At 46.9% G+C, this 25,620-nt stretch overlaps 1 protein-coding gene across 1 annotated transcript in view; it reads right to left on the bottom strand.

Moving 5' to 3' along the window:
- Positions 1-23,184, bottom strand: part of PSMC3 (proteasome 26S subunit, ATPase 3) — a 226,388-nt gene extending 203,204 nt beyond the window's left edge. Inside the window, exon 1 of the mRNA XM_069623108.1 lies at positions 22,847-23,184. Coding sequence (XP_069479209.1) covers positions 22,847-22,873 — 27 coding nt within the window. The 5' untranslated portion in view covers positions 22,874-23,184. The remainder of the gene's footprint in view (positions 1-22,846) is intronic.
- Between the last annotated feature and the right edge of the window lie 2,436 nt (positions 23,185-25,620).

The following is a 25,620-nucleotide window of genomic DNA, read 5'->3' as shown; positions in this document are numbered from 1 at the left end:
ATGCCCAGTGATAAAGGAGTTTTGGTCCCAATGCATTGCTACCATTACAGACATCACTCAGGTGGCAATTCCATTGGAGCCAGAACCTATCCTCCTGGGAGTCCCAATTCAGAGTACCTATCAGAGAACCGGCAGGAAGCCCATCCTCTTAAAACAACTTCTGCTCGCCGCAAAGATCACGGTGGCACATACTTGGAAGTCCTCGGAGGGCCCCCTGATGACCCTATGGTGGCTGAAACTTTGAGACATTTTGATAGCTGAGAAAAATCACTGCAGCCAACACTGACCTGCTCCACCGCTTCTCGAACACTTGGGTACCTGTGTTAGACTATGACCAGAACTTCCCGGCACTAACTGATAAACCACGCCTGGTTGCAAGGGCCCTCCAATCGGACAGCAAGGAACCGACTCTTGCCCTTGCCTCGCCAGAACCCAATAATGGTTAAGGGAGGGTATGGGGGGAGAGAAAGTCATGTGCATGCTCGGTATTGAACTGGAAGCGACTAGTTGTCTGACAACTTAATTGTCATCTGTGTGCTGGTTTTAAAATAAACAAGTTAAAAATAAATAATAATAAAAATGAATGGAGCCTGGTAAAGTCAGATCAAGTACAAGACTTCCATTTGAAATCTAGCATTACCAAGAAGAGTATATAAAGCAAAACCCAGAAGTCATGAAAGGAATAATAGATGGAGTCACTGAGTGAGAACAACCTACTGAGCTACTTTTAGGTTAATAAACATTTGAGTCGAAGAACTTTGCACATAAAAATGAGGACTACTGCCCTACTGGAGTACAGGGATACTAAGTTGCAAAAGCACCTACTCTGGCCACACTACCAGTATACCAGCAGTAAAGGTGAAACATGATGAACAACCGAACGGTATACCTCCTTTGCGACTTTCGGTAACATGGGCCGACAGCAGGATTATACTCGAGAGATGTGAGCTGGAAAAGACGCAATCCAAACAACAATAGCACTGTGGTACAAAAATAAGTATGTATGAAACTAGGACATTTAAACTAACAAAAACAATACGGGACAACCCGTAAGGTAAAATACAGAGAAAGCAGACTTTAGAATAAAGGGGCACTGGAAGACTGAGCAGCTTAACGGACAAGAGGAGACTTTCCTGTGGCAGCAAGCAGGCTCCATTGTGGTACTGCAGCGGCGACAACTTGGGAGCTAAAAAATGCTGCTAACCAGGCAAGCAGTGTCAAGTTGGGGGACATTATTAGACTCTGCTGGTCTCAGATGCGGTGATGGTAGCGCTTCAGTTTGGCGATGAGGAGTCGGTCAAGCATCATAATCAGAGATGACTGGCAGTTCGCTTTGCAGCAGTTTGGACAGCGTTGAAGGTGCCCAAACTAGTATTGGAGCAGTTCAGAGATGCTGGGAGACCCGTAGCAGCAAAGCAAGTCCTTTATTCTACCCTTCCCAACCAGGAAGCTTTGTAAAGGCCACTTGCCAGGTTCAGTCACCTCCAGTGAGCAGGGTCCGAGGCACAAGTGTCTCAGTTGCAGTAGGCCTTGTCAAACCAGCCGATTATAGCAAATGGGCTCTGTGCATGGTTACAGAGAAGAGCTGTTCTCTTCCTTGGAGCTCCTGTCTTCACCTCTCTGGCAGAGGACTTCGGAGTAGACTGTACTCCCACTCAGGTTCCAGTTACATTCTTAAATAGTGTTCCAAAGACAATCAACTAAGGGGAGGGTTTCCCAAATGCCCTAGCATATGCAAAAATGCTACGCCTAATTTGTCCAGAGCAAGCCTGTCGTTGAGGGACCAATGCAGGCAGCTGTAAAAAGTGTCCTTTGCCTGATGGCACCATACCCAGAGTGCCTGGTAAACAGGTATTGGAGGCGGAGAACAAGATGTTTGGGAGCCATATCAAAATCCAAGATGTTGAGACCCCTCTCCAGAGGAAGCCGATAAAATGTGCAATATAGACAGACTAATTAGCGCACGTCTCTGTTGCATAGAAACCTGCCACGTTAGTTCTGAAGTAGATTTGGTGCAACTGCAAGTAAATAGCATAACAGAAATTGCTATGCCACACCTAACCTCTGTCATCAGGCCTAGCCAACACAATAACAATTATCCTACCTGGTATAACCAGGACTCCAGGAAAATGAAATTGAGGCTTTTGATAAGTATTAAGGAACCAAACGGAGATCAAGCCGTTTTAGGCAAGCTGAGACAGCTTTACAAAAGTACATTTAAAAAAGCTGAATACCTCTGGAAGAAAGAGTCATGGCAACGGCTGAAAGCAGCTGCAAAGAATTCAAATAAAAGCACATTTTGGAAGATTGTGTCAATCGGGCATAGACTGTACTTAAATAACTCCAATGTATTCCTCACGGCTGCAACTTGGGTTAACCATTTCTCAAAGCTTTACAAACACACTGGAGATGGAGATGATCCAGCGTTACTAAATACTTCTCATTGTGTAATGCTGTCATCCCCCATTGCAGGTTGAGGTTGAAGAACTAAGGACTGCTCTGTTTTCAACCTCTTCTGGAAAAGCTCCAGACCCGGACCAGATTGCTCTAGACGTATTTAAGACAAATCATTTAATCTGTGTGCCGGTTTTTACCAACATGTTTAGCGCCAATTAGCAAATTCCGCAGAGTTGGAAAGAATCAAAATGTTCTGAAAAAGGCAATAGACTTGATCCAAGCTATTATAGCCCAAATTCACTGATTGATTCTACAGCGAAATGGCTGGGTAGGGAAGTTCATGATCGCATAATTGAATGGGGACAAACAAAATTATGGCTGGAGAATTTCAGGTTGATACTAGGCAAGTATTTTCAAGGTTATGGCAGTCAAATTCACCTGGGGGTTAATGGAACGGAACCAGGCCCTCGACAGGGTGAAACGGCATAAGCTGTGGAACTCACCACGCTCGTCCCCTACACAATCTCAAGGCAGTGGTGAGATTGTACAGCTTGGGAAAGTTACTCCACCCTTCATTGTGTCCCATGGAGATAGGCAAGCGCGTGTGTTGAGACCACTATTATTTATTCTCTATGTTAGTACTCTAGCACTAGAGCTGTATGGAATTACAAAGGGCATGGCCAGAATTGCGGGGAGACAACATGTGTCCCTTCTTACGCAGATGTTTATTGGGCCGCACTCCATTAGCTCTCCAGACACTCACAGCTGGTTATGTTAGATATATGGACAGGAGAGATCTGTCGTTGAATCCCGATAAATCCAAACTTATGTGGGTGGGCAAGTCTGGTCGTAATCTGCCATGTATTTCTGCATCTGGTTGAAAATTAGAATGGGTTTCAAAATGTACCTATAGTTGAACATCATTCAATAGTGGAGGAAACTGAAATGATCACACTAACAGTGCAGCCTTAAAATGTGCACAGGCTAACAGTGCAATCCCCAAGCTTGGCAGAGACATGGGAGGTCTAACCATTGATACTGCACTCACCATTTTAACTGGCCAGGTCCAGAGCAGTGTATGTATGGGGCCGAAGTGTGGGTTTTTTCCTCTCACACTAGTAATTCAGACTAATGAAAATAACGTCCTGCGACATCTCTTTGGAGTGGCTACAAGTGATCCGATTATCTGCTTCCTCAGGAACTAGCACTGGATTATGTAAGTGATTTAATCAGTCTTAAACATCTGATATTTTGGATTAGACATATTTAAACACACAATATTACTAAGGAACTGTTAGCATCCAACATTTGCTGGAACACAGCCTTCGAAGCTGTATAGCTCATTTGCTAATATCGCATGGGAGGATATACTCCTGGTTCGTAGGAGATTTTGTATTTATTTTTAATTTGAATTGTTTTTTATTTAAAACGCGCTTAATACCGGAGCAGTTTCTAAGCGCAGATCCGGGATTCGAAACTCTGTTGGTCTCTGTGGTCTTGCTTCCAAGTACAGCACGTTGCCCCTGTTCTTATGGTCTGTGCATAACAGTGCAGAGATCAGGATGCACTCAGTTTCCCAATACTTTGCACATGGGTGCAACGATTAAAAATCAAACTATTCGGGCTGGTTTTTTGAGCTCGAGTAAGAGGAATTTAGTTTAAGGGTGGGACGATCCTTCAGATAGCTTCACTTCTCCCCAGGGGGGGGGGGTGCAGCCAATAACCAATAGTACCCCTAGTTGTGGTAGCATGCAAAAGGATCTCATGGGGAGGTACTCACCGGCTGGCAAAAATAATGCAAGTCGGGATACAGCCTCTTTAACTGACGATCCACAGGGTAGTAACACCCTAACCGTCTCTACCTACGGTACAGTCTGATACCATGTTTTATTGGAAACTGTCAAGACATTCTTGCTGTGGTAAGGACAGACAAAGAAGACAGCGAGGACGCGGCCATCAAATAGAAAGAGTGCTCGACCTGGTGTCAAACGAACTGATGTTACGGTGGGGCTGTCCCCGCAATTACAACTAAACAGTAAAGAAGAACTTTGTTCTGTTCTGAATACAGAAGAAGAACCCAGTGAGCGAGGACACCATCAAGAAGCCTGCAAGGTTTGAATTGGACTTCGGAGACTGCAGCGAGACCGTCTACTCTGGCCTACCGCAGAGCTACATAGGCGGATCTATGGTGAGCACAAGAAAGGGTGGCGGTTGGCGTGACCTGTAACGGGTCCGGAACGTGTGCCGAGACTGCCTACAGTACCTGGCCACGAAGCCAAGCAGGCCCATCATGGAAGAACGTAGAAGCCGAGAGTCGAGATACGCTCCCAGGCAGAATCAATGAAACGTTCCTCAGGAAGAAGGTAAGAGAAACAGTTGAAAGTTTGGGAGGGAGCCGGGCGACCCGTGAGAAAGTGAAGTCAGCAGAAGAAAGAGTAAATCACTTTGAGCAGCAACTGCCAGGGCAGTTCCACAAAACTGTAGAAATAAAGAACCAAAGAGTACTCGTGGAGCCTCTACCTCGTCCCACTGGGGGCAGTCAAAAGAACAGTTATTACATAGAGCGAGAAAACAACCCTTGGAGGGAACTGCACACGTTAATATACAGGCTGAGGTTAAGGTAACCTAGAGATCAGCAAGTCGTCTGTAAATTAGGAGAAGGGAGCCGTTCTCCCAACTCTTCAACATCTATGGTTTGGAAGAGACATTTGTGTATAGTTTGGAACTTTTGGAACCCTTTTTTTTCAAAATATACCTTTAAGTACCCAGGAGAAAAGGAGCCATTCTCCTGGGCCGAGAAGAGACTCTTTCCTTGGTAAGTTGTGTTTTAGTGGTAGGGCTAGGTGAGGGGTTCAACTTTGACTAAACTTTAATTTGGACACCACCGACATCCTGCGCCCCAGGTTTAGTTTGTTTAGGTAGGGAACTTACCTTTTAGTTTGTTTAGGTAGGGAACTTACCTTAGGGGAGAGTTAGGTTTGTTTGTTTTTTTCTTTCAATCAAAGTGTTTAGCCCAAACAATGTCCGTTTGGTCCAACTCTCAATCCTAGACCGTCACATAGGGTAGCGGTTCATTAATTGAGCGCTTTCTGTCCCTGCAAAAATAATTGTTTTGGGACATTATGTACCTTCTATTCTTTTGTCCATTATCATAATCCCGTTATTTAGAAGAATCAAATGTAGAACAATTAGAGTAGCACAGAAGGCATAAAATAAGCGGTGTTGCATAGCAATTTGCTATGCAATTCTTTAGATTTGCTAATCAAGTGGACACTTGTGTAGCAAGTTAAGTTGCCCTCTTCAATGAAAGCACAGCCCACCTGTTGTTCCTCTTTTCTCTGGTAACTTCGAGTACTAATGGGGAGAAAGAGTGGAGGAGATGATTACTGCTGCGCTAAGTGCCAAAGGCATGTGTGGGAGTGCTAGGCAAGAATAGTTTTCTTTTTCAAATAATTACGATCCAGAAGCAATCGGGATGATACTTATATTCTGTCTTGCAAAGACCAGTATGGGTCAACTTTATATATTTTTTAAAAGACAATCGTGCAATTCCATCCCTAATAAGTTGCTACATAATGCATAATTACAGCATTGATACTGTAAAACACTGCATCATCTCCATGCTTTACAGTAAAGTTTAGGTTACTGTATCTAAATTTCAGTGTCAACTATATTTCATTTTGTTGGGCAGGATGCATCATATTGACAAGTGAACACTTTTGAAAATGAACATGATCAAATGCTTTTGATGGCAAACCTAGTTCTGTGACCTGCAGTTTGCATAAATCTTGCAACTGGTGGCCAAAAGCATGAGCAAACCCATACTCCTTGACATTCTAGATTATCACCCTGTTGCTTTATACCAGGTACCCCAACAGTGTGATGACCATAAACTATAATATTCCATCGAGTTTGCACAGTTCTCTGCCTGCTACGCAATCCACTCTGCTTAGTCGCTTTCTTGCCTCTCACATAATGAATATACAAAGCAAACTAGATGCTTACGCAAAGTAGTGATCAATAGTTACATCCAACCTGTACATCTAAAGATATACTGCAATACCAAACACTGTAGTTAGGCTCCAGCGCTCGCTTTGCATTATGATTGTATTATATATTATCACCTGCAGGAGACAACTGGCCAAACTGTTTTCAGAGCCTTTTTTAATCATATCTATTTGTGTCCATTCATGCAGCTATCCTTTTACATTTTACAGACATTCATCTATGGCTCGCAAAGTCTTTTCGCCCACTCGCATAGTCGAGTAGATTTTATGAAGGGCAAGTAGCATTTACACGAGAGGTTTAAAACTTATTTAACATGTACTTTGTTTGCACTATATGTTAAATAAATGTTTCAATGTCCATGGCTGACCTCTGGATGGCAGCTGTGTGCCAAACATAGTGGCTTTGTAGTGACTAGTATTTTAAATAGGTTGTCCTCCGTTACCATGGGTCGAGTGCATTTCTCTTAGGTTGAATAGGTAAACTAGGTTACCTGACCTGCAGGTCTAGCTGAAGTTTAAAGAATTTGCAAGGTGTGACTCCTCTCACGAATGTCCTAGTTCAGCAGTTTGCAAAGCTGTTGTATTGTTGCTTATTTCACGTCTTCGGTACAAATAACGCCTGGTGACATTAACAATATTAGTGCGAAATGGGTCTGTTTGCTAATAAAAAAAATAAAAAAAAGCAAACTCTGCTAATCAATTTTTAAAAACTAATTTATGCCTTGCCACATATTCATGTTCAGTGCCAAGTTTCCCTTGCTGTTTTTAGAAGCTTTATCATTGACTGAAGCAGGTTGTCAGAATGAAACTATCTTTTAAAATCTGTATTACAAGACTTATTGTTTTAATTCTTGTAAATGTTTATATCGTATTGTGTGTATTGACTTGTGCATCTTTTATGATAATTCTAAACTTCAAAATAAAGATTCAATAATAAAAAATAAAATAAATAAAAGAGACCCCGCAGTGGGCTGAAGCTCTCCTCCAGGGTTTACTAACTCCACCACCTACTTCAGGTCTTCATTAATCAGTACCCTGGTGTAAGGTGACCGTTTACGGATGGGACTGCATTTGAAGTACTGGTTGCCAGGTGGCTTCCCGGCAACGGTTCCTGTTCCCCGGAGGAAAGTCTGTTCAGTATAGCAAAAGGTGTGTTTTTGGCTCCAGTCTAGAGCACATGCGGGAATACATAAATGACGTAAAGCAGGTGGGGCAGTGAGTTCAAAACAGTAAGCAACATCCAACCACACAAAATTGAAAAACCATTTAGACCTCAGATATGGTGATCATTTTAAGAATATCCCCAAGTGTATAAGGTTCCTGGGTACATTGCTTATGATTGTCTTAATTCTAATAAAATGACTGATATTATTTAGAGGTTTTATCATTTTTGTCGCTCAGGTTTACAGTTCTGCCTACCTCCTGAAGAATTCCCATTAACGCCAATATAGGTATGAAACAAGATATAGGGACATGGCTGCTACTTGTTACTGGGGTTTACTGAAAAGAATGATCTACTTGCAATTAGTATTTACAAAGCAACAGAACCTTTGGCATATTTAGAATGGAAATAGGCAGGGTGTTTTTCGTGAGACACTTTAAGAGTTTGTAAATAAAATAATTGAAGCCTATTGGAGTTTGAGTTTTGATATATGTTGTTGACTAACCAGAATACCAAGAACAACAGATTGCCTCAACAGTGTTCTTTCTGCCTTCACCCCACATCCGTGTGCTCAGGGCCCCTCAATAGTTTGTAGTTGTAATCTAATTATCCACCATGTCATAGTTACACATGGCTAATATGCAGGTATTAATTTCCATCAGGTTGCTGGGGTACACAAGTATGATGTTTTGAACCAGAGGTGCAGATAGTTAAAAAGCCTCCTCTGCCTGTTCGAACTTAGTTCCAGCAACAGTATTTAGGAATGCGCATGACCTTTGACCCTCCCCCCAGTCATGCTGCCACTGCAGCGCACCTGCTGGTGCTGTGAGAGGGTAGTCGCAGCAAGATACATGTGTGCATTAAGCATTTTGGCATGGAACATTAGGCTAGTGGGACCCTATCTGCAGATATCTCTTCAATAAACATAATTACCTGCATCATTTTATTTAAAAAAATAAAATTAAAAAAAGAAATCAAAACAGGTTCATGCTATCCTGCCATCACGAGATGGTAATATGGCTCAAGGGTATGTGCCTTTGCTTGATCCAGGTAACGTGAGCAGGCATACAAGGAGTTAAAGAGGACATTTTAAGGCTCCCACCATACATCATTTTTGTGTGAGCGAAGCAGTCTATCAATGCTGATGCATATGAACAGGACCCAGGCCTGCAGAGGCAAGTGCACTATGGAGAGTAAATGCCTATAGCCTTTACTTCTTGCGTTTTAAGGGATGCATAAAGAAGTACATCTGTTGTGGAAAGAGAAGCCTTAGTTTGTTTAATGCTTAGGTGTTGTGTGCTCCCTTCACAATGAAGACCAGCCAAAAGCACTACAATATGTACGTACTACAAGAGGATCGGGTAAGGCAACTACTTCCATTCAAAGGTGGTTGGCCAATTTCAGGTTTGGATTTGTGACCAGCTGCTATAAAGAGATGACAGGTTACTTGTTATAGAGACCTGTGGAGAAGGCACAGTAGGGTGTGGGCGAGATGGAGCCACGGTTAAGGGTAGTCCATGTTCAGGAGTACATATGCCAAGTTGTTAGGGAGCAAGAGTAGCTCAAAAGGTTGATAAGGCTGCAATTGTCGGTCATCAAGAAGTATGTTTTGAGAGGCAACATTGCAATGGCATAAAGGCTGTGGCGAAAGGGGCAAGTTCCACCATATTGCCTGAAGATCCCAACCGGTAACATAACATGCAAGGGAAAGGGATGAGTGTCTACTGCTTCATGTGGTAGTAAGTGAACATACTTAAGAGGGTCAGACGCACTCACAGGGAAGAGAAGACAAAACAAGAAAAATTTACCTACAGGGCACCATAAACTTCAGTTCTTCCGGCATCTCAGTTTCCTCCATTTATAAATTAAAACAATGTTTCCTGCTTCTGTGCCTTCTATAGCTTCAAATAGTGCCCAGCAAAATCTCAGTTTACTACAAAGCCCAGGTTCCATTTACCTTCAATGACTGCAGAATGTTGAATGCTTGTTCTACAATGTAAAAGTGCATACAGGAGCGAGACAGCCATTTTAAGAGCTCTTTCCCACATGACTGCCCCTCCTATAAAAGGAAAGTATTTTACAGAGAGCCTTACCCGGAATATTAAAGCGAATGTGCAAATGTGTTGGCTAGACGTTTGAACTGGATAGTCAAGGGTGAGATCAAGACAGTTTACAGCAGTGGTCTTCAAACTGTGATGCTGGACCCCCTGGGGCCCAAGGGTGTCCATGGGGGTGCAAGGCTCTCCCCAAAGAGTAGTGACTGCTTGTAATAGAATACATAAGCAGAAATGGCACCCGAGGGGGGCCCAGCAGGAATATTTTTCCTCAAAAGGGGGGTGGAGGGTGCACAGGAACAACATTTTTACGCGGGGCGCTCGGCATAAAAAAAAAAGGTTTGAATACCACTGGTTTATGGGTTAACAGCGAGACAGTGCCAGGGCTAAAGTTTGTTTTGACACTGACCGGGGTACTAAGCTCAGAGTGGATAATTTAGAGTGAGATCCTAGGGTTGTGACACCAATGATCACACAGACAATCTGGTGTGACAACGGCCTTTATTGCCAATTAGAAGCAATGTTAGCGCACAGTTGCTTCACTGTGTTTCTTACTCTTCTGTGGCATGATAGGTAAGTGTATAAAAAGGTTGCAAAAAAGGGGTGGGTGGCAAGCAGGGGATTAGGGCTAGCCTTGCTGGTTCGAGCGCTAGGGCTGCAGTCTTCTCTGCGTCCTGCACGCTAAGCTCCTTCTTCCACTTGGATCTCTCGCGAGAGGTCGGGCGTGCTCTCGCGAGAGTGTGCTCTACATCCCACCTTTTGTTGGAAAACGAAGGCAGGTGATTCTACTCCATGACTAAGTATGTGAATTGTGTTGGCCTCTCTCTCCCACGGGGGTCAACTTTCTCGGCTCTCATTCCTCTCTTGCGGGTCCTCTGCTTCCTCCACCCAGTCTGTTCCCGCCTCCTAGGGTGTCTGGCGACACTCCTCCTGCACCTCTTGACCTTCTACCATCTCTTGGCTCGGAGTTTGCGGTCTTTTGTCGCTCTCTCTCTCTTCACTTTACTTTCGTGCACCTGGTCCCGAGCTGTGGAACCTGGTGGTTCTTTGATACTTCTTTCGAACAGTGCCACTCGTTCCAAGTTCCACCTTCTCCCGTCCTGAGTGCGCATGTGATTGTCCTCCTTTGGCACACCCAGATGGATCTGCTGAATTTGGACCCTGTGACAGGGTCTCTGTGTGACAGCTTTATCTTGACCCAGTCTCCTTCGTGAATTCTGCCGACCTAGAACGCCTCTTTTTGTCTTTCCACTCCTTCATGAGTGCCTTAATCTTCTTCATTCTCCATACCAATTCTTCCATGTTGACTTCATCTTCCCTTACTTGTGACATCCACCGAGGAACCAATGTGGATGCTGCTCTGCATCCTCTTAGCATCCGAAACGGGGACACGTTGGTGATCCTGTTGGGGGGGTTGGGGGGGGGGGGGTATGGGGTCAGTCGGTGGGCTGCCACTGCCTCCGTGACTGTGGAAAGGGGATCCATCCCCTACACTGTAGCTAGTTGCATCGCTCCCTTGATTAACTTATTGGCCCGTTCCACCAAGCCATTGGCTTTGGGGGGGGGGGGGGGTGGTACAGTGCTGCTTTTATTTGGTGAATGTTATTTTTCCTTCAGGAATTTGTCTATCTCGCGAGAGACTAGTTGGACACCATTGCCAGTGACCAATTCCTTAGACGTAATGTCCGGGACAAACTCCACTTCGATAGGTAGTCTATCAACACAATGCCATGCATGTGCTCAGGCCTCATCAGCTCCAGTGGGCCTATAAATTCAAGTCCTAGCTTCCGCCACACCCCGTCTGGAATTTCCATTTGATGAAGTGGTGCTTGCCTCACTTTCAAACTCTTGTCACTAGAGGCACTCGTGGCACCTTTCAGTCATCATTCCAATGTCTGCATCCCTGACCGGCCAGCCACCAGTACGATTCCCTCACCCTTTGCCTCGTCATGAAAAATAAAATTGGCCTCTTACAGAAAAACATTGCTTTAAAAACGTAGTCAAACTAATCTGAGCTACCCACCAGCCACAGTAAAATCATTTGCCTCCCCGCCCTTCCATTGCAGAAAAATTTCAAAGTCAGAAACAACCAATATCATAAAAATCTTAAACCCTCCAGATGCTTAGGGGACATCTGCCCAGCCACCATCAAATACTGTACGCCTGACATTGTCCCCTTCATTACCAAGTCTATTAATGCCTCCTTTACCACCAACACTGTACCCACCAACCTCAAAGAAGCCGGGATCCTAAAAAAGCCATTGCTAGAATCTGCACTGTTCAACAACTACCGCTCAATCACCACTGTTCCTTTTTTATTTAAAATCCTAGACAGAGCAGCATACAACCAGAAACAAGGCTACCTAGAATCAAATATCATCCTGGGAATGCGCCAATCAGGATTCAGACCAAGTCCCAGTACGGAATCAGCTCTACTAGACCTTAAAATACATAAAGAACTCATTTGAAGACGAGGGCAAACCAGCCCTTTTACTCCCATTAGATCTATCGGCAGCTTTCGACCTTGTAAACCATAAAACACTTTGCCATCACCTCACGCCAGCTGCAAGTTTTCAGCAGAAGCCATCAACTGGATTGCTTCCTTCCTTGAAGGGAGAACAATGAGAGTCTTCTCTGAAACTGCCAATCCTGCGCTCATCCCTATTCCTTGCGGAGTACCTCATGGATCATGCGTGTCACTATACAATATTTTCACGAAACCCTTATTTGACCTTTTGGACGACCTAGATAGCTACTATGCGGACGATGCTCAAGTCCTTCTCCATCTGTCAGGATCCTATGACAATGACTCCCTCATGCTCAACAAAGTTTACGCCACCATCCAGGCATGGTTGGTTGCCAATCATTTATGGCTCAATGATGACAAAACCGAGATCCTGCTTGTAGGCTCACCGTCAGTACTAAATAACATCAGCACACACTTCAGTTTTCAAGATAGACGAATCCAGATCCAGATCCAGATCCCACTCTCCAAGTTGATCCAATCCCTCGGCATACATTTGGACACGTTGCTCTCCCTCAGACAAGTGAGCCCCATTGCAACCTCGTCGGCATATACTGCCGAGCTGATCAATGTGGCAAGACAATTACTCACCACAGAGAGTTGCTTAACCATTGCCCAGAGCAATCACGGGCGTTAGATTAGACTACTGCAATGCCCTCTCTGCAAGAACCACCACACGGAACTTAAATAAGCTTCAAACAATACAGAACAATGCCCCGAGAGCAGCCCTTAAACTCCCCAAAAGGGAACATATCACAGCCACACGAAAACAAGCTCACCGGCTATCGATCAGACAAGGGATCATATTCAAAACCCTTACAATTGCTCACAAAATACCTGAGCAAAACGGCCCCACAGTACTTGTCACCAAAACATAATAATAAAATTGTTAAAGCACAACCAAACAGGCCAGCAAGATCCTTCCACGCTGGTAAATTAACCACTCCAGAGTGAAAAGGGCAAAAAGTGGAGGAGTAAGCGTCTCCTCAGTCAAAGCACACCAATGGAACTCCATGCCAACGGATCTCAGAACACAGGAATCTTACTGGTCCTTCCGCAAAGACCTGAAAACGTGGTTCTTTGCCTAACCACTGCAAAACACTGTCTATCCCCCTTGTGACCAGTCATTAGTTTGCATCTTGTTATGTCCCGAAGCTTTGTACATATGTAACTGGTATGCAACAACGCCCTGATGCCTGAGGGCTTAGGCGCTTTAAAAATGGAAATAAAATAAATTTTGCTTCCCAAGTGCCCTGCGCAAGCCCTGCACATGATGGTTCCTCTCAAAGCAACAGGCAGGATAGTCTGGTCGCCTCTCCTCAGCATGCCTTAGTCCTCAAATATGTCATCTGATACTTTACAGGGATCATTCTTTCATCAGGCCAGCCCTTGCGAACCCATTCAGTGAGCTTTGCAGTGGTGGCGGCTTCCTCTCTTCAGTGTTTCTCGCTCATCTCTAGGTATTCCTTGCTCCAGAGGTCTCCCAATGAAGCTACAGTGCACCAGTCTTTCATCTGTGTTGCTATGCTCTGGCAATCTGGACATGCAGTCCGCCTGTATATTTCGCCATCTCGGGATATGTACCACTTCGTAAGTATATTCTTGCAGTTTGCCTGCTATGCCGTTCTAGTCCCTCCTGGGCTCAGCATGTGTACCAATTGATTGTGTTCTGTCACCAGTTGCAATTTACTGCTACATGCGTGCGTCTGGAAATAATCAGCTATCCATGCACACGCCAGCATTTCTTTCTCTATTGTCGAATAGTTCATCTCCGCTCGCGACAGTGTCTTAGATGCAAATGCCACTACTTGCTCCACGTTGCTCTTCCTCTGGGTCAACATCGCGCCTAGGCCGTAGGAACTGGCATCTCTAGCTATGATGGTCTTCCATTGTGGGTTAAATGGCTGTAGACATTGTGGGTTAAATGGCTGTAGACAGGGTGCGTGGGTGATGCATTCCTTAACTTTTTTTTAAATGCCTCCTGCTGCTCTGTTCTCCACTTGTACTCAGACCCCTTTGACATTAATTCACGCATGGGACCGTGGTTTCTGAAAGGTTCTGTATGCATTTTGCATAGTAGTCACCCAATCTGAGAAATTAACTCAGCTCTTCCCTGTTGGACAGATCCAGTGCTTTCACAATGGCCTGGAGCAGGTCCTTCTTCGGGCTGATGCCTGCTCTTGATATTTTGCAGCCTAATCACTATACTTCATCTGCCCTTCGGACGCACTTGTCAAATCGTAGTCCGAAGCACCCTATCGTGTGTTTGGACGTCAGCTTCATATACCAGAAAGTCGCCTCAGAAGAACACTACATTTCCAATTATCCGTAGCAGCAAAATCGATCGCAAGTTGGAAAGCAGAGGCGGCCGACAACAGACACGCAGGTTAACTGGTATGTGCCAAATGGGGTTATTTGTGGTATGCGCCCCTCATGTCCGTTTTTGAGAATACTTTGGCCTCTTTCATTAGAAGTAATTCATTAATGCTGGGGAGTGGATAACTATCCATTACCACCTCTCCATTACCACCTCGAGGTTCAGGCTGCGTGGGTCTATGCTTATGCGTAGGTCAATGGGGTGTTTCTTGATCAGGACCACTGGGCTCAACCACTCCGATTCTACAATTTCTATTGTCCCGTCTTTGAGCATCCTGCCCAGCTGTTCCTGTAGTGCCCCTGGTTTCATTTCCATCGACTTTGATGACTCAGTGTGGCTTTTCTCTGCGAGCGGTGCCGCCGTTGACCATGACAATGGTGGCGCTGTGGACCATGATAGCGGTGGCACTGTTGACCAGGATACCAGTGGGACACCCATCGTCTTCCGATGACTCTTCCGTTCAAGCCATGTCGCTGTGTATTGCTGTGGCCATCTTCCTACCTCTCCACGTTCAGACAGCGGCCGCACGTCCGAATCTGCTGCTCTTTGAACATTCTTTGTTCCTGGCTGGACACTCCTGGTCATTGGCAAGGTGACTGGTGCTGGCACACCTGTAGCATTTGGCCGGTTCTCTTATCTGCTGTCCTTAGTATCTGGCTGCCATCTCAACCCGTCTCCCTTTGCATTGTAGTGATTGTCCGGACAGTGTCCTGCAAAAATCTTTTCGTCTCCCGGGGGTCTCTTCGACCACCCTGGCTATTTGTATCGCATTGTCCAGCTGCAGTGTTTTCTCAAGGATAAACGTGTCCTGAATCTTGCGCCTGTTGGTGTGCAGGGTCATCCTGTCGCATATCCTTTCTTTCAATGTCTCCCCCAAGGCACACAGTGCAGCCAGTTCTCTCAGTTTCGTGACAGTCATCCACCGGCTCTTCTTGCTTACTGTAGAAACGTATTCTGTGTAGTGCCACATTCTCACTGGAGGAAAGCCTCTTCACAATCCGCCTCACCTCTTCTTGGTAGACATGGTCATCCTCATTTGCTACTGCTACGGGTTTCAATCCCGCAAAGATTCTCTGGCCGTCCACCCCTAGTGCGTTAAGCAGAATGGCCCTCTTCCTTGCTGCTGGTGGTGGTGGCGGGGCTACCTGCATTATGTCTGCTGTGAGTCGTCAATTCTATCCTTGTTGCCAGTTATGTTGTGGCACCCAATGATCACACGGACACAAGCTGGTGTGACAACAGCCTTTATTGCCAATTAGAAGCAATGTTAGCACACAGTTGCTTCACTGTGTTTCTTACTCTTCTGTGGCATGACAGGCAAGTGTATAAGAGCGTTGCAATAAGGGGTGCGAGGCAAGCAGGGGTTTGGGACTTGCCTTTCCGGTCGGAGTGCTGGGGCTGCGGTCTTCTCAGTGTCCTGCCCGCGCAGCTACTGTCTTTGAGCGTGCCGCGCTCCTACTTCCACTTTTGACCTCTCACACAAGAGTTTGGCATGCTCTCGCGAGAGTGCACTCTACACATAGGTTCCAGCTGCCGATAGAACGTGTAGACCCTGCAAATCCCTTAATGGCATGGTTGGACTGATCCATAAAATTGTCTCGGTCACCAATGAAAAAGTGGCCCACAGTTGCAAATAGCTATTCATTCCTTTTATGACACAAGGGGACGTTCTTTGACAAAATGTAATGCAAATTGTGCATTTTAAAGATTATTATTCAGCAACACTGGTCAAAACTACTAGCCGCATAGTGAAGTAACTCATCAAACTCGCCCAAAATGGGCAAAAAAGTGGCCCACTTTGACCAAAAACACTGGCCCACAACAGCATTTTGCATTTTTTATTCAGCCATGGGCCTATTGCCCTGTAGGCCAGTCCGAACCTGGTCGAGACCAATACGAACGGCCTAGCTTTATTGTAGAGATTTGAGAAATGTATATATGAATTTGTAGCCATCCACAGTATGACGAATATGGGAATTATGCTGTAAATACAGACCGCGTGGCTGTTAAAAATGCACTGCATCGTATGTGGCAACAGATGGTTTCCAAATTAGAATGGTTATGGAAATGCAGTATGGTATGATATTTTAACTATCGTAAATCAGATCGCAATATGTGACTGCATGAAATGTAATGATTGATGTTAACATTTGTGACTGTATTAATTTGATTAGATTCTCCATTTGATTTATATAATGTGAAAAGTTAATTAAAAAAATAAAGTGATGCATCTCTTTAAACCTCCTAAGAAAATTGTTGATGTTGGTACTGGTAATGGGGGTTTGAATAGTGGACAGTTGTGGACCACGAGCAGAGTGACAACAGGTGGTTGCAGAGGATGCCGGTTAAGAAGTGGATTATGGTGGAGGAAACAAGTTGGATGCTCATAATTATGAATGCGACAGTGTGGCGAAGCAAGTTATTAGGCTGGGGAGTAGCGAGGCGCATGTGGCTGCCTGTCAAGTAGAAGGGCAAAGAAACATGCCTAACACGTTTCAGCCTTGTGTACCGTATGCATGTGTAGCTTTGTTTTGCTATGCATCTTCCCTGGTACCATCCAAGTGCAACCTTGTAGTAGTGCTCGTCTTCTGATCATTACCTCCACGTCCACTCTTCCACATCCCAGTACTTACTTCATGAGGCCCCCGCCTCCGACACAGGACCTTCTTCTATTTCTTTTGTTCTGCATAACTCCTCCCCTTAACCCACGGCATCCAGTTTAACATTTCCTGAATCCGGCAGGTTGTCTGTTCCCAGTGCAGGGCTCAGAGGAGCTACTTTTTCTAGCCCGCTGGTGGAACTGCGTGGCGGGGCCTCGGTTTCCTAGAGGTGCAGCGTGCTCCCGGTTCCCTTGCAGGGTTTGGGCTCCAGTTGAGCATGGACTGGAGCCTCTCCCGGTTTTTGCCAGCCATTGTGGCCGGCGTGTGAGGCGTCACCGCCCAGGGTCCTGCAGGCCCGGGCTGATGTAAGCGGCTGCTCTGGGTCTCTGCCCTGGTATGTGGGGGTCGGGCCCTGTGTATGCCCTGGGGATGTCCTGTGTGATGCTGTGCGCATGGGACAAGAGGTGATTGTGGCTTCCGGGGACAGGTTGGCCGCGCCTCCGGGGGTTTATTAGTGATTGAGAGGGGCTCTGCAGTAACAGGATGTTGCCATGGGGATTACGTGGTTTTCCTCCCTCATTGGTGGTTTTCTCCCGGTCCTGGAGTGTCATGGCTCAACAGGAGTTTTCAGGTGTTCCTGTTTTTCTGTGTTTGTACTTCTGCTTACACCATGGGAAAGCACACTGCTAAGCTCAGGCACCTTACTCTTTCCTCTTCCTCGTCTTCCTCTTCCCTCTCTTCCCCTGGGCTTCGCAGGAGGAAGGAAAAAAAAGTTGGTGTTTTTCTTTGTCCAGGAAAGACATTAAAAAGTTGTTCATTCTGCATCATGGCCACACGCATAGGCACAAGCACCAGCGTTGGTCGTCTTCGCTATCCTCCTCTTCTGGGGTGGAGGCCTCCTCTGCCGCTTCCCGTTCCTCATCGGCTGATGCAGAAAGGAAATTTCTGGACAGGGAAGAGGAAGTTCTTGCACAAGGTTTGGACTGTATGGGGTTTTCTGAGTCCTTGGTGTACATGGATGGGGCTGACTCCACTATTAGACAGTATAAGCATACCCCAAGGATGGTTTATAGTGATAAAGTCGAATGACAATGTTGAAAGTCATAATGTATAAAAAAAACAAAACAAACAAAAAAGGTTGAAAAAGAAAATGTCGAATTTCTTTTTTTGAGTTGCTTTTTGTTCGAAATGGGGGGGGGGATTCCCCCCCAACCCCCGTTTTTTGTAATTTTTTTGTTTCACCCCTTTTTTTTTTTTAACTCCAGAACCCAAAAAAATACGTAAATTAAAAAATAAAGCATTCGATTTTTTGACATTTTTTTTTTCTTGACATTATGTCTTTCGACATAATGTTTTAGACTTATTAACTGCCTACCCCCGAGGATGGTGTTGCCTTTGGTGTCGGACATCTGTGCTAAGATCCTTCAAGAGTGGCGTGATCCGGAGAAGATTGCCATGCCCTGCTTTATGGCCAAGCTCTACCCATTGAAGGGTGGTGAGAAGCTGCTCCCAGACACTGTTTAAGTTGATGATATCCTCGCTAGTATGGTGGGTCGCTCCTCTAGGTCAGCCAAGGAGGCAGCCGTCTGGTACCCGGTGGACCGTAGGTTGAATTCCAGCCTGAAGAAGGTTCATGCTGGTGCGCATCTGGCCCTCAGGGCAAATGTCTACATCTCCTACACTGCAGAGACGGTGCTGGATGCTTTCAGGAAGTTGAGGAAGGCTGTGGAAATGGGCTCTGACTGTGCCCCACTGCTGGCCAACATGCAAAGGCAGGTTGAACTCTTGTCCAAACTGGCATTTGATGGAGTGCGTTGCTTGGCCATGGCCATGGATGCTGGTGTGTCGGCCCAGAGGTATGTACACCTGCGGGATTGGAAAACTGAGAGTTCGCAGAAGGCGGCTGCCCTTAAACTTCCTTTCCACGGTTCCAAACTATTTGGTGATTTGCTTGTGGATAAAGTGTTTTGTGCTGACGACAAACAAGCTGATAAGTTCTTCCTCGACGTTCAAGAATTCCTCTTCTGGTGCGGGGACTGGACGGTCGTTGCCTGGTTCCTCCTCCCGCTCCTTTTAGAAGTCCAGAGGGGGCCGGTGTCCTCCATGCTCTTCTCATCCGGGCCCGGCTCAGAAGTCCGGACGGTGTGGGCGGACATCTCTGGCAGTTTTTTCCCCAGGATGGGACCGGTGGTGCTCGGATTCTTGGGCTCTGGACAATGTCCGGTGGGGTTATCGAGTGAACTTCCCGTCTCCCCCTGTCCAGGGTTGCATGGTTCAAACTGCTGTTCCCCGCTCTCTGCCCAAGAGATTGGCTATGTTAACGGCTCTGTCAGAGTTGTTACAGAAGACGGCTGTCATGCCCATTCCCTTTCCGCAGTGGGGTCTGGGGTTTTACTCGAGGGCGTTTCTGGTCCCCAAACCTTTGGGAAAGGGTCCCCTCATTTTGGACCTCAAGGTTCTAACTGCTTCGTCCGGAAGGAACAGTTCAGGATGGAGACTTTGCAGAACATTCTCCCGATGTTGTGCGGGGGGCAGGGGAGACTGGCTGGCGTCGCTTGATCTCCAGGATGCATATTACCACACGTCTCTCCGCCCGTGCCAGATGAAGTTCTTCCGTTTTGCAGTGGGGTCTCAGCATTTTCAGCTCCGAGTGCTCCCGTTTGGGTTGTGCTCAGCCCCCAGGGTGTTCATCAAGCTGGTGGCGCATCTCCACCTGGGGGGGCTTTCAGATTTTTCCCTACCTGGGTGACTGATTGGTCAATGAGGCCCCCGGCAGAACATCCTGGCTCATCTCCAACTGGTTTGCCAAGCATTGCGGGAGTGGGGGTTTCTGGTGAACTGGCAGAAGTATCATATGGAGACCTCTCAGGATCTGTTTTTTATCGGGGCTCAGATTTACACCAGGATGGAGGGTTTTTCTGTCCCAGGAGAGGGTCAGCACCTGCTGTCTGTACTGGGCAGGCTTCTCAGGCAGCAGTGTGTCACGGCTCGCTTGTTGCTCATGCTTCAGGGGCACGTGGCTGCTTGTGTCTTCTTGGTCCCTTTGGATCGTCTTCATCTGCGTTCTCTTGTCTCTTACCTACTTGCCTACTGGTTCCCGGCTTCTCAGGCTTAAAAGGCTTTAATCCCGGTGTTGCATGCTCTGAGGGCTGCTTTACTGTGGTGGTTGCAGGTTTCGAATCTTCGGGCAGGGTTGTCCCTGGTCCAGCCCCGTTTGACCATTCTTACTACAGACGCCAGCAGAAGGGGTTGGGGTGCCACGCTGGGCGTCCTCTCAGCCCAGGGGCTGTGGGCTCCGAAGGAGAGTTGTCGCTCGTCCAATTGGAGAGAGTTGTGTGCCATTCTCCGGGCCCTGTTGCACTTTAAGGTGTTTCTGATGGGTAAGACGGTGTTGGTCTAGACAGACAATGCCAGAGCATTGGCATATGTCAACCAAGGGCGGCCCGGCTGCTCCTTAAATGCTCTGGCGGCTCAGATAGGTTCCTGGGTGGGGAAAGAAGGGGAGGAGTCAGACCTGTTGTCCCTGGTGGCCTCATGTCAGGAGAGTGGACAATGCTCGGGCGGATCTGCTCCCCTCCTCCTCGGAACGGATTCTGCCGGACAGGGTGTTTGCGGAGATCTGTGTCAGGTTCGGGATTCCGGTTCTGGATCTCTTTGCCTACCCGGCCTCTGCAAAGGTTCCTCTCTTCTGCTCCCGGTTCCCGACCGAGGGCACTTGGAAGGTGGATGCCCTCGTTGTAGAGCGGCCTTGGGGTCTCCTTTACGAGTTCCCTCCTCTCCCCCTTCTTCCCCGGGTGGTTCAGCGCATCAGGGAAAGCGGAGCGACTGTGCTGTTGTTTGCTCCGTTCTGGCCCCATCTGAGCAGTTTTCACTCCCTGTTGGAGCTTCAGTCCCAGGACCCTTGGTTGATTCCGAGGTGGCCTTGTTCTCTGCAGGCGGGTCTGCAGTCAGACAGATTTTATGGGCGGTTTGCTATTGTACTGTCTCAGTTAATCTCCCAGGGTATTTCAGGTCCTGTGATCGAGTCTACCATTAATGCTCGTAGACCTTCTACTCTGAAGGTGTATGATAGTCACTGGGGCCATTTTCTGGAATTGGTGTGGGCTGTCTGGGACCCCCCCACTACATTCCGGTCTGCCCGCTATTCTCCAGTTCCTCCAGAAGGGTTTTGACAAGGGACTGACGGTCTCCACGCTTCACTCCCAATGGTCCTCCATTAAAATCCTCTTGGGGGACTCAGATGGCCACCTGGATGGGGAGGTGCCAGTGGGGAAGTTTCTTTGGGATCTCTCTTCTTCCTGTCCTTGTGCTTATAACGGCCTTTAAGCCCCTGTCGGAAATTGAGATCAAGCACATTGCACTGACGACTACTTTTCTGATCGCTATCACAACTGCCTGTAGGCTGGGGGAGGTTGAGGCTCTGTTGCATCGTCCCCTTTCTTGAAAGTTCTACCGGACTCAGTGGTTTTGTGGTGTGATCCAAAAGTTACTGCCTAAGGTTCTGTCTCGGTTTCACACTTCTAAGGATTTGGTTCTCCCTGCGTTTTTCCAGGATCCGTAGATGCCGTACGAGGTGGCTTGGCATGCCAATGATGTGCGGCGGGTGGTTCTGGAGTATTTGGCTCAGACTGCCACTTTCTGGCAGTCCGATAGTCTCTTGGTTACTTTTGGCCCTTCTGGTGCGGGAACGGAAGGCCTCTGTGGTTTCCATTAGCCGGTGGATCTATACTGTTGTCTCCATGGCTTATGTGGCTTCTGGACTGCCTGTGCCTGACCCCATTCAAGGTCGCTCTACCAGGGGCTTGGCTGCTTCCTGGGCAGAAGCTCTGGGGTTTCTCTACAGGAGATTTGTAGGGCTGCCACCTGGGTTTATCGAAGCACCTTTGTCAACCACGATCGGTTGAATGTCTCCCACTGCTGGGATGGTTCCTTCAAGGTTGGTGTTTTGTCTGTTGGGATGTGATTTTGGAGTCATTGAAAGGTGTCATTTTTTGTTGTTGCACTTTCTGTCTCTGTGTCTCATTGGGACCTCTCCCGGTTGCTGCTATGGTATGCCTCATGAAGTAAATACTGGGAAGAGTGGGCGTAATGCTCCGATTACTTACCGGTAATATTCATTGCTCCTAGTCCTGCTCTTCCTCGTCACAGTACTGACAACCCTCCTCTCCCTTCCTGCGGGGGTCCCATGCTCCGGCTTGGATGTATTAAACTGGATGCCGTGGGTTAAGGGGAGGAGTTATGCAGAATAAAAGAAATACAAGAAGGTCCTGTATCAGAGGCCTCATGAACTAGGTATTGTGACGAGGAAGAGTAAGACCAGGAGTAATGAAGATTACTGGTAAGTACTCAGAGCATTAGTTTATTTTGCTTTAACTGAAGAGATGTGTTGTACTGTCTTAATGGCATGGCAGCTATGTCATTAGAACGTGAGGTCAGTGGACAATGGTTAACGTTGGGTCAGTTATTCTACAAAAGATGGTGATCAAACTGATGTGGGGATGCTGATACACACAAGATACGTTAAGCTACACGACTCTGCGGACCCATATTACTAAACACTTGTGTACAATCACCTCCCCCACACACCAGCAGCTAAAGTGACATGGGCCAACTATCCCTTTTCTCCCCATCCCTCGTAAGTCAATCGACTCGTCCCTGTCTCGCATTTAGCGCAAGCATTTAACCTCCCACGTAGCTTGCCACCTCCATATTCATTGCCCCTTACCTCACTCTCTTCCCATACAGAGGCCATGGTGTTGTTACTGCTGCTGCCGGTTTTGCTGCTTGGGGTTCGCAGTGAAGCTACTGGCAGTTGGAAGACCGCACTTTCGCCAAAAGAGAACTTAAAGGCGCAGCTCACGAGCCTCGTAGGCTGGGGTGCGCTATGCCACCTTTGCTCTACGCGTCCCTCGGCTTCTTAAGATCCAACGTCGGCTTTCCCTCCTATAGGATCTCTCGGGGTGTCAATAAGGCGAATCTGCAAATCTGAAACCACAGATCATATACCACGTGACCTCGAAATCTGCTGCGTGATGGTCTGTACAGAAGAAAAGTCGCCATGTTTATGCGGGCGGAAGTTTAATACTCTGAAGGTAATCGCCATCTCTGTGAGGTGAGGGAGCAGGGTAAACATATAGAAAACCAAAAGGAAGCGATGTAACCACACTGCTAATAGCCGCACACGGGAGCAATGCCATAACCAATTTAACAGGAATTACACCAATCAGCGCTGACTAAAACAACATAATGGCACATCTACGAAGGCCGAAGTTTACACTGCACAAATAGAACAAAAACAGTTTTTATGTTTCGAAAAACGTCACTATACAATAAAATACTTTTTAACATTGTTTTTACTATTCAAGTGTGTTTTCAAGTAAATACTTTTATCAAGCGTTCGCCGAGATGGTCAGGAAATGATAAACCCTCCCCATAACCTCCCTCTCGTTTCTGTTTACTATCCACTCAAGGCGCTGGCATGTGTGACTACTCTTTTATCAACAGATGCAGGGTAAGTTGTAGCAGTCCAAAGTGACATGCGGCATTTCCGCAGTGGGAAGCGGTGTAATGCTGGGCTGTGTTGCCAGGTCGGAAGGAAAAAATAAGCTGAATGGCCTTCCAAAACAAACCCAAAACAAGCTGACTCCCATCCAAATAAGCTGGATAAAAAAAGCCTGCAGGTAAAACGTTTGGAAAGGTCTCAAAAGTAGGAAACCTAACACCAGCAAAAACATACAAACACTATGGGCCTCATTACACGGATGGCGGAGAACCATGCCGGTAAAATACTGGCACCGCCTTGGCAGAAAGGGGAATTACCGCCCCATTCCAAGGTTGGCGGGGCGGTAATTCCCCCTTCCACCATTGCCCTTCCCCATTCCCATTTTTGCCCCATAGGGCTCAATGGGAATGGGGAAGGCGCTAATTAAGGTACCGCAAATTGCGGTACCGTAATTAGCTCCCTGGGTCCCTTTGCAGGTTGGTTTTTAACGCCTGCAAAAACCAGGCGTTAAATCCCCCAACCCGCAAAGGGACCTTGTAGTAAAGCGGTAAGGATTTACCGGTACCGGTATTTTACCGGTACCGGTAAATCCTTACCGCCATCCGTGTAATGAGGCCCTATGTTTGGGAAGTCATCCACATACAAACATACAAACAAACATTTTTTATTGAATGGAGACTAGAAGTCCCAGAATGCAAAATAATGCTGGCCTGAAATATATTTTCTTTTTACACTACTGTATTTTATTCACTTTGAGATTGGTTAATAAACGTTGTATAGTAACATAACTTGGCTAAAGAATGATTATAATAAACGTCTGGCTGGCTATGTTCAATGCAGAACAATCCATTTTGGCGGTAGAGCAGGCAGTATTTAGTTTATGAGCGTTCACCGTCTCCATAGTTCCCAACCTTTTTTGTCACCAAGGCGGGTGAAAACACCCGATTTTCTTTTTGGCGGGTGAGAGGCCCATAGAAGTGAATGGGCGTATGAGGGTGATCTCGCGAGATCTCGTGCGCGGCCGGAAGTGCGGTCCCCGCACGCTTAGCGCGGATTACGGCAGAGAAAGCCACAGAGCAGGACGCACTCCTGGGCGCTCCTCCCAAGCAGAGGCCTCCAAGCCTTAGGAGAGACTATAAACATTTATACCAGCTGTGTCACAGTTCTGGGGCCTGTTGCCCGTTGTTGACCCATTTCATATATGATGCAGATTTTTGATGTCACCGAAGAATAAAAAGACACCCCTGCAACTACACCGCCTCCTATTATTTATTTTGGCAATTATACAACATAATTGGCGATGAGGATCACCACCAAAACCGGCGCGGAGCCATGCAAGGAGCGACACTGCCACCGCCCTTCCTGCAAACTCCAGGTAGGCCTGCCATTCCGTGGCCACAGTGGCAACCCTTATTCACAACGTATGTAGAGGCCTTGGGCGGTGCGGGCTACTCGGCGGCGAGACGCAGGGCGATGTTACTAAATGCCCTGGGCGTCGAAGGGCAGAGGGTGTTTAACAGTCTCACCCCGGAGCCGGTAGCCGGTGACAACGATGATGTATTCAAGGAGGCTGTAAGAAGGATTGTTAAAAGGTTCGCCAGCAAGGAGAATACCGTCCTGCACAGGATCCGGTTTTATAGCCGGAACCAGGAGGCGTCCGAACCCGTTGATGACTATGTTACCAAACTGTGCGAACTGGTGGTGCTCTGCAACTTTGGTAACAACTCGGAGAGTCTCATCTGTGACATGCTGGTGGTCCACACCAACAGCAGAAAAGTGCAAGACAAGTTCATTTTAGAGAAGGAACTACAGCTGGAAAAAGCAATTGATATAGCGAGAGCAGTTGAGGAAACGGCAGGCAGAAGGAAAGAATTCGCAAGCGGCCACAGCCCTGCCGAAGTACAGTCCAAAGAAGGAGAGGCTGCATTCATTCCTCCCAAATAAGGAGAGGCCGGTCCTCGATGTGAGAGAAGGGAAATGGGGGAAGAAAGAACCGT

Source organism: Ambystoma mexicanum, chromosome 11 (assembly GCF_040938575.1).
Source record: "Ambystoma mexicanum isolate Mex_15411 chromosome 11, UKY_AmexF1_1, whole genome shotgun sequence".
NCBI classification, from domain to species: Eukaryota; Metazoa; Chordata; class Amphibia; order Caudata; family Ambystomatidae; genus Ambystoma; species Ambystoma mexicanum.
This window is presented reverse-complemented; position numbering and strand designations above follow the sequence as displayed.